The sequence below is a fragment of the Hyposmocoma kahamanoa genome, unplaced genomic scaffold (assembly GCF_003589595.1).
Source record: "Hyposmocoma kahamanoa isolate Upper Pololo Valley unplaced genomic scaffold, ASM358959v1 170372, whole genome shotgun sequence".
Lineage (NCBI taxonomy): Eukaryota > Metazoa > Arthropoda > Insecta > Lepidoptera > Cosmopterigidae > Hyposmocoma > Hyposmocoma kahamanoa.
In genome coordinates, this window is record NW_020653617.1 from 206 (window position 1) to 10,553 (window position 10,348).

Consider the following 10,348-nt stretch of genomic DNA (forward strand, 5'->3'; position numbering starts at 1 on the left):
AGACACAGTAGGTGTCCCTAGTACCAGCGTCCTTACTTTTGGAACTTCAAGAAAGATGGCGTTATATAAAATTATTTTTGTTGTATTTAGCACGTTAGTAGTAACTGGTAAAGTAAATAGTGACCAACATACAAGAGCAGATATTGAAGGGAATGTCGTACGTACCCCCTTTGATCCAAGTATATACGAGGACATCTTAGATGCTGAGCAGTGTAAAAAACAAATGGAGTATTTGATATTAAACGACACGCTTCTGATGATGACATGTGAGCAACAGGTTTTTTAATGTTTTGTACAAATCTGCAAATTAGTGATAACAATGTGTTTCTTTAGCCACAGGATATTAGTAAACTTAATTCTATACTAGGTTCTAAATAATAACAACCAATTTTACAGTTCTCGAAGCAGGTCCAAGAGTTCCGAGAGGGATTTTGCAAGGAAATTTTATAGATCAGGGTAACTATCGTCAATGCCTTGGTATTAACAGAAAAATCGATGACATGGTTATTGATGGGAAGTATTGCCAAATAAGCATTGGGTTGGCAAGTCTTGTGAAATTGGGAGGTACAGATGAACTGAAAAACATATACGAAGCTGGTGACACTCTACTGCATGAAATAAAGTTATATGAAAGAATAAGGAAAAATTTTGAAGCTCTAAATGGGATATCAAGTGAAACGACAAGGTAAGAGTCAAATTTAAAGTTAAATTGTTTATTTTTAATAATTTTGTAATTAATCTGGAAGGATTCTGTAAACATATTTGTTTTATAGAACGGGCGCTGGTAACTTTGGTGGTTTAAACTTTAGAATATCTGTTTGCATACCAAAGCCTTGCTCCATAAGACAGGCGTTACCAAATCTCATTAGAACTGGATTGATCAGTTTTGAGGAACAATTTTGCCGATTCAAAAATGACAAACCATGGTCACCAGGGGTTTATGTGGCTATGTAAGTATATATAGGATTTTTATTTATACTTTAACTTCATCGTAGTTATGTTTGTTTGATAGTTGAATGTAAAACTCTATAAAAATTTTATATATTACTATGTACATATAGAGTTATTGGGATATCGCGTACACATTGGAAATAAATCAGGGCTTTTGCGTTCGAAAATTGCGTATATTCATTTTTTCAAACGAACTAACGTTGCAGGCTTTTTACAGAACCCATGATCTGTCAGGCGTGATTATAAAACCTGTAAAGTACCCGAAACGTTACTAGTTTAAGTTTGAAAAAAAAAAAAAAAACAAATATACGCGATTTTAGATCCGAAAAAATAAGTCATTGCCAATATCATTATGTTACATATTTCTTAACTAATATGACAACGCAGTTTGTTGTTGTTAATTTTTTTTTTTAATATCATGAACAAGTTGAAAATCATGCGACACCTCCTAAGTATACTGAGGCAACTGCTAAATTATGATTTTACAAAAGAGCTGTGCAAAGGAATAATTACCAGTAACATTTTTTTATCTGTAAAATAATGTCATATAATTTTGTATTTGTTGTATTGAAAGTACTGCGTTTCAGTGTTCATCAATAGAACTACGCTTATTTAATGTGTTCCAGATTATGGTATGCTAAGTTAACTACCACTTGTTCTAGTATACATCGTAATAAACCAATTGTTAAATTTTTATATATTTTTGTTATATTAATAGGTAATTACGTGACATGGGCCATATACTTTAAAAATAATGACATAGCTCATGCTCGATTACCCTTTAGCATTTCTTTACCTTATCGACATATTTGTCACTTGCAGTATACGCTTAAATTAATGTTACTTATGCCTGTACACTGTTAATAATATTATGTGTATATATTTCAAAAATGGTAAGAATGTACCGTTTTTTTAATTTGGCGCCTATTCAGGCAGATTCCTATGGCTCAGATTTTACCTTTTGTAAAGATGATTATGGCAATACATAATTCTATTTCTATATTCAAATGAAAAAATAAAATAAAAAAATAAAATTCAATTGTAAATTGCTTTTATTGTGGCACAAAATTTTACATATGAATCATAATTTTAAGAGATTGTACTTTTAATGTTCTTAAATATAAAAAACTAAACATTATTTACCTTACAAAAATTTAACACAATTGTCATAACCAATCTTACTGCTTAAATTACCTATTGATAATTACCGGTTTGGTACTGATAAAAAATCTAGGAACGTGACTTACTTATTTCGAAAGATTTGGTCTTTAATCATTTTAGAAAATCTTATATTTATGTTCAATAACTTCAAATTATTGAATATAATAAACCACGATTGAGATCACTTCCGAATCACAAGTTTTTCTAATTGTCACTTTTTGTAACTAACGTCTATAAAAGCCATGGTGTTAAGCCGGAATTATACCACTCTGACAAAGATCATTAACATTTTATATTTCTGTTTGTCAATAGGTTGTGCTTCGTGATAAGCTACTGTGATATTATTTAAGCCAATTGTAAGCTCGTTTTGTCGATTTATTATATTTTTACTGGAAAAACATCCAATTGAATGATAACTATCGTCTTCAAATGTACATTTGCATTTATTTTAAAAAGTTCTTCACGTGATATATGTATTTCACACATTTGGTTTCACATAACGATTTCTCCGTTGGTACCCTTTAAAAAGAGGCAGACAACTTTTAAAGTCAAATGTTAATTCTTGGGAAACTTCTGTGACTTTATAAGGTTTGGCAGCTTTTGCCATACGAATAGCCATATATTGCTCAGGTGTGTAAATTGTAACGTTTTTCGTTCTCTTTTCAATTAGATCATTTTGAGTGTGTTCTACTACTAGAAAACGATGTGTAATCGTTATGCTATATTTTCAGCAAGCGTACATACATGAGAAATACAATCCTGTTACGATTTTGGCCTCCACAATTGTCGGACCAAAACCTAAACTCTTTAACATTATCTTGGAGCTTTGATTGAAATAAATTTAGTATATAACTGGCAATTTCATTTGCTCTTTTTTTACCAAATTGCTCGTGCCAACAGTAACAATAGCCTTGAAGTGAACCCAAATTAAAGGCTGTGAAATTATATACGTTAAGTTTTCTTTTGTATTAAAACACGCTTACGTTTACGTGAGGAGTCGTTAAAGCTTTTAGTAAATCAAATTCAATAGTTACTATTTGTTTGTTATTATTTGTACATATATCTTTGACATTTTTTTTCAAGTCTCTTGCCCTATTTTTTCTACCAAATGCCAAACATGTTTGGATTTTTGTTCTTCGGATGAATTCATTAAATTTTCTTAAGTGTGACAAGCATCACATTTATCTTTTTTTGTTATGTGAAACGCTACATTGAAAGTTTTTTTAACAATATCACGGTATTGTCGAACATTAATAGCTTTTGCCGCGTGTTTGGTAACGTCAAACCACTCCGTATACAAATCGAACATTTTAGGACAAGTGAAAGTACCCTCAAGATATAATTTGTTAGATTGTTTTCTTGTGTAATGGCGTTCTACAGGAGCAAAGGATTTAACGTGATCTCAAACACTTTTTATAGTATCTGACGTTATAGTCTTGGATGATGACTTTGCTTACCTCTGCAATCAGGTTCAATAGTACCGTCTCCTTGGTGAAACTTTTTCAAAGCCATGTTTAAAAAATTATAGCTGATACCTAGTGTGTTTAGGAACATCAACTTATAAACTGGTTTTATGGTTTTAACGTAATTTCATAGGTATTTTCAGTATTTTGCCGAAAAAACAAATTTGATAGTGCAAGTCCTCTTGGAATCAGACTTTGTTACTCTGTTTCTCATCTCTCGTTTTACATATTTTGAAATAAAATCCGATTGTCGTGTATGATTGCCTATCTTCTAAATTATATTAAATATTTTTCCCACACAGATTCGGTAAAATGTAACGTACTTTTGTTTTTACATGTTATGGTGCAATGTGATTTAATATTTTTTTCTGATTTGATTTTTTCACTTCTACTTTGGTATTTTAAGCCACGATTTACACTATATTTTCGTTTCTCGTCAGCCCACACACTTTTATAAGTTTCCCGCAACTGACCTTTATCTTTTTTCTGATCAAATTTACTCTTACGATTACCTGGTGTGCTTACCGGTGAGTCGGTATAATCTGTAGGTAAAGGCGAATTATCGCTACCGAACTCAAAACAAATATCGGTGTCCACTGGAGAAAATATCACTAAAGGTGATGGCATCGGAGTCAAAGCTTCTAATTCGGGTGACTTTTCTTTTTGCAAATCCATATTTCGCGAAGACTTTGAATCCCGTATTATGCTTGGCTTGCTTGATTTTCGGTCACGCACATCTACGACAGCAGAAATTCTTTCTAGCTCGACAGAATTAGGCGAAGAGGGGCTTCGCTCCAGACATATATGTATTTTCGTAAAGCACAGTTTCAGAAAACTCTTCTGGTTCTAGAGAATCTAAATCAATATTTTCTATAAATTCAATTTCATCCTGTAAACATTCGGCTTCTGGTGATAGCGGTGAAGCTGAAAATTAGTATATAAAATAATGATTAATGCACATACATCGATATGCACCAGTAAATACGATTCTACAAATAAAAGGTGTAAACTAGTACACTGGTGCAACTGACAAACATTCTTTAAAAACCGTCGTTAAATTAAAAAAAACTATAGACAGCACGTAAGTGCTTAATTATAGAATAAACTTAATAAAATTACTTACAGTTTGATTCCCGGTCTTGTGGTTCGTTTAAAACTAATGCAATAATATTCTTTCCTCTCGACCGCTTCATTTTAAAATATTACGTGTATTACAAACATTAATTAATTATACACAATACGGCAATTGAATCTTACACACAAATTTAACTTAATTTTATACGTAGTAGGTATATTAGACGTATGCCGCATCAACAGTCTCTTGAGCATACTGGGGCAGTGCCCGCATGCGTCGATGATAAGCCAGCATACTGAAGCAACTTCAAGTTACACCACACTTACGCCACTTCCACTAAATCTGCGTCGCGTACTGTGGTGCAAGTGACTTGGCGCAGTATACAACGTACCGGGTTACAAATTGGTGTCATATACATTTTTATGCGTCATTTTATTTCCGAAATTAAAAGGAATTTCACCACGCAATTTTTGTGGCAGATAATTATTATATACCTATAAGTATTTTAATGACAAATATGTAAAAAAACGAAAATCCCAAAATTGTCACTTGCTTCAGTATACTTAGGAGGTGTAGAATTTGAGGGTATGGAATGCGATATGTCCTTATACTGATGATGAAAGTACTACGGCTTATAACACTAGTTTGTGTTATAAACCATAGTACTTTCACTTGTATTTTCAATAACGTTTTTAAAGTTGCATTTTAAGTAATGTTTAATCGTTATGTTTCTTTCAACTTCAACGTCGCTTAATATCAGGTTAGATTATGATACAGCGTTTATTTATTTTACATTATAAAAAATCATGTTAATTCGCCTATATCAATAAGAGACTTTATTTTCTAGTGGCATGTTCAGTTTACTAGGTGTACTGGCCATTTGTGGTACAATCTACGATATTTGGAATACACTTATTCGTAAACGTGGTAAGTTCTTATTAAGCAAGTGTTCTTGTCTTGCTATTTTGAGCTTCTAAATATGCCAAAAATATCTGATTGATGTAATTCGATTGAAACAGAATATCGTCTGAAAATAAATGCATCTTATTGTTTTCGATATACGACTGATAATAAATTACTTTATTTTAGAAATTGGAATGTTTAAATGATTTTGAAAGTTAGCGTGTCAGACTAACTTGTATCGTACTGTGGTAATTACAATAGGGTAGATTTTGAATTTTGGAGAAGGATTGTTTAGTTTTTGTAATTTTTATTTATTATTTATTTCAGATCCCAAGGCATTGAACAAAATTAATCTGGCGTTCTCAGTGCACAGAAATTGTCGCCGTCTTATTACATATAAACCAGTTCGCGGTGCTTTAGAATGTGTTGACGGTATTAGAGCAATAACTATGGCTTGGGTTGTAATCGGGCACACATTTGCAACAGCACCACATATTGTTAATATGCTGGACGTTTTGAGGGTACTTTGATGTTTACTGTATTATGTATAATTCATCACTCTGTCACTATACATAATACGAATTAAAAAGACAGAATTCTAAAATGCCTAAGATCCTGGTATACATTTTTCTTTTTACAATATTACTATCTCAACAAGCCGTGGTAGCCTAACAGTTTGAGCCACAGCCTCTCAAACAGAGGCCCGTGGGTTCGAATACGGACTCGCAATTCTGAGTTTTCACCTCGGTAAAATTTAATTTGAAATCTACTATGAGCTTTTCGTTGAAGAATAACATAGTGAGGAAACCTCCAGGTCGAAAAAGGTTCACAACCCTCGGGAAACGTGTGAAGTCTCCACCTTCAATTGGGCCTGCATTGAGGACTATGGTCTAAAGCCTCAACTTAGAGGAGACCTGTACCCAACAGTGGGACGTGTAAATGATGATGATGACTATCTTAAAATCCATTGACTTAAAGCAAAAAACATATAATTTCACTTGTGTCAGGGTTCTTTATCTGCACGAAGCCCACCATGGACGGTGCCACCATTTTGCTGTGCTCCGGTATGAGGAGTGGGGAGAACCAACATAATTATAGACACAGAATTTTCAAGATCTTATGTCACTCGACCGGCAACACGCTTGCAATATAATGATACTCTTTATCATCGCAGATATAGGCTGCAGCTATCATTATCCATCGGGAAATCTGCGTCACTGTTTAGCTCTCTCGGTACTATTAATAACCCTGAACTTAGAATAGATAGCTGTGTCCGTATTAAATGGTTTGATTACAACACTCGTTATAAACTAATTTCTTCATATTCTATTGCAGTGGGGTTTATCTTCAAGTTCGATATGGGTGATTGCAGCCCCAATTGCTGTAGACACTTTCTTCTTACTAAGCGGTTTGCTGATTGTCTACACTACTGTTGGGAAACTTAGCAATAGTAAGTATATTTTCAGGTATCTCGACTATCTGATGTTAATTTAATTTCATATCCGTTTAAGTTTTGTCGTTTATTATTTTATAAAATTGAGACATTTATTTGTTTATTTGTTATAAAAATGCTTAACGCCCCATCTATTTGTAAATTAAATTCTATGTATTTATATTGTACCATTCAGGATACCTACTTTATTGTACTGTACTACTGATGCTCCTCGAAAATTATTGAATGCTAAATAACACAGTTCGGGTTATGTGCAAGTCGGATATAGGCCGTCAATTATTCTTATAATTTGAAAAACTAAAAGTCTCAACGCATCACTAGTTAAATCACTACGTAAAGTTTTTTTTGTAACGACCTTTTAACTCTTTGAAACTAGTAACTGTATCATATACCGCGACAGAAAAGACAATCTCTGGAATCGTGGCTAGAGTATTTGTGGCTTGGTCTTATCCTGCCATTGCTTATGTTGTAGTCATCAGACGTGCCAATGTACCATTTCACATTAAAGCACTATTGGTGCAAGCAAAGAAATTATGAAATAGTGTAAGATAACGTAAAGACGCACATATTGAATCCGTACAAATAAGATTTACCACACTACAACAATACAACGAGCCTCTACCAACCAACGATAAATTCATTTCTACCTTATACCACCTCTACACTTCTTTCTTGTTCTATTCAACAATTTACACAATCTTCCTTTTGTATATTTTACAGTGAAACTTTTAAAGAAACTCCATCTGTTTTACCTCAATCGAATTCTACGAATGTTTCCTCTACTAGCCAGTACCATATTACTGCAAGTTGGAGTTTTTCATTATATTCATGACGGTCCAAACTGGCACGAAGTAGGTGAAAGGACCCGAGAGTGTAGAATAAACTGGTGGTCAACATTGCTTTATGTTCAAAATTATGTACCACCAATAGTATGTATTAACGTTTTCTTATATTTTGTGACAGTATTTTTAGAATATGTAAAGAAGATGCATGTGATTTAACATGTCCACCTTAATTTTTTTTTATAGCTTTTAACGTTTAAATTCACTTACCTAATAGTACAAGATATTTTGTATTTAACGGATCAGCTTAATCTGTAAATATAATGATATAGTGTCATATACCTTGCTGTAGACGCTAATAAATATTCAAGAGTTTTATGATAATTCTTTTGAATAGGTTATATTTAAGTGCCCATTATATGAGATTGTTTGTTTTCAGTGTCTACCTCATACTTGGTACTTAGCAATCGATATGCAACTATATATTCTGTCTCCACTGATTTTATTCTGGGTATTGTCTGGGAAAAAGAATCGTGCCTGGTCGGCTTTGATTGCTGGATTATTAGTTTGTCTCACTGCGTCAACAATTTACAACTTCTTGAATAAATTTACTGCAACAATGTTTCGACCTGCGTAAGTATTGTTTGAATATGAATCAATTGATTGAAACTAATCTTTAATATCCTTAACTGATTTGGTTATACGCCGATATAAAGTATCATATTTCCTGATCAAAATATTTGTCCTACCTTTTACAACTTTTATAGTTTCCGTAGATAGGTATTTATAATTTCATAAACCAGGTCATAAAGGCGTTCTTTTTACGTCTGAACCAAAGTTCTATTGTCTATGTTACTCGCCACTGAACTGAAAATTTCATTATAGTTCTATATCTATCTAGTACACTGAACTATTATGAGTTTTAAAAAAAGAACCTCGTATTTTTGCTAATTAAAACAAGATAAAATATCGAATAGGACGCTACTCAAACGCTCTACTGCCACCCGAGTGGTTGAAATTTAAGCGGTACTTGGCCAATCACGGACATTTCCTTTCTATCTCTTGGGTTTTGTGGCGTTTGTTTGGCTTTCGTTTGAATTTGTTGTCGAGAATTGTTAACAAAAATACCTAAATTAAATATTGGTTGTGTTTCATTATTTTAATTTACTCATAGACAAAATATTGTATACATGAATTACTTAATTGTTCATTACTTAGGCCGCTCGGCAAAGCCTTGTGGCCTAAACACACACGTACACACGCACCTAGTATTTTAGTTCTTTTAATATAACTCCTGATCATTCATCTATATTCATCCCACTTCGGGGCACGGATACTATGTAAGGATAGATTTTAGGTCATACTCCAACAAATCGTAGTTTTTTGAAACTTGTGCGACATGCAAGTATACCATGATGTTTTTCATCGTTGTAATATTGATTATTACACTGTATATGTGATTTTAAATTATCTATGGTTAAGGATCTTTTGGTGGAATTTAAACCGAGGGCCTCCCAATTAGAAGTCAAGCTTCTCTTTACGAAGCTATAACTGTTACCTATTTATATGAGCTTTTCTATTTCAGATTAAGCATGGAAGAGGGTCAAAGATACTGGAGAAACTATTACCTCAATACTTTAACAAGATGTTCCCCTTTCGTTGTTGGAATGTGCTTTGGGTACTTGATCCACTATTGGCGTGAAAATAATATTCGATTGTCAAAGGTAAGACGAACTTACTTAAGTATTGTAATGGATTCAATATAACAATGCGTTGCGCGCTGCTACAGCTGTCCCGCTTCTGTAGTGTGTCAGGGATGATCCCAAAAATACGCGTGGGGTGCTGAAGCCGCTGCTACTAAAGCAAAACACGTCACTGGTACTGGACAGCCCCGACCCCATCCTGCGCTCGTTAGCGGACAGGTTAGACCGTCCATACATGAGGCATTACTGTGAATTGCATATTTTTAGCAGATTTCTTTATGGGTAATTTTGTTTATAATTTTCCCGAACGGTTACCATGCTGGACTGCCACACAGAGGTCCCGGGTTTGATTTCCGTGCCGGGAGAAATATTTATATGGCTTACATTTATTCCTGTCGTGAACTTGGGTATAATATTTATGTGGTTGTCTACCTATGCGTGTGTCCATCCATCCACCCGCGATACAGGGTTTCCCTAGCGCAGGGCTATGAGTGTGTGCGATATAAAAAACAACAAACAATATTATTCTTGTAATGTCATTCGAAATAAATTATCATTATTTATTGTAAGTATTACATTTTTTGTACAAATCTAACACTGTAATATGTCAACTTTCGGAAAATGAAGTTTAAAGTTTGTGAAAATTAATTAAAATTTAAAAAAAAGCAAAATTTTCGTTTAGTGACAGTATGATGTTGAATGTGCGAAATGTTCTTGTTATTCACAACATTATTTAGAAAAAACTACATCCAAAAGACACACAGAGGTACAAAATAATGTTCCATGGAAATATTATGTGTCGACCTTTTAAATGAAATAAAAAATCTTTATACAGACTTTCAATGTCGCATCGATTT

The 10,348-nt window shown here is 33.4% G+C and overlaps 1 protein-coding gene across 1 annotated transcript; it reads left to right on the forward strand.

Moving 5' to 3' along the window:
- Positions 1 to 396: 396 nt before the first annotated feature.
- On the forward strand, positions 397 to 9,512 carry LOC113225734 (nose resistant to fluoxetine protein 6-like; the record flags this gene model as incomplete). Its single annotated transcript, XM_026458135.1, has 7 exons — positions 397 to 685; positions 5,498 to 5,577; positions 5,881 to 6,074; positions 6,889 to 7,003; positions 7,727 to 7,935; positions 8,228 to 8,421; positions 9,374 to 9,512. Coding segments are annotated over 7 exons (1,220 nt in total), but the record flags the coding sequence as incomplete, so codon positions are not given.
- Between the last annotated feature and the right edge of the window lie 836 nt (positions 9,513 to 10,348).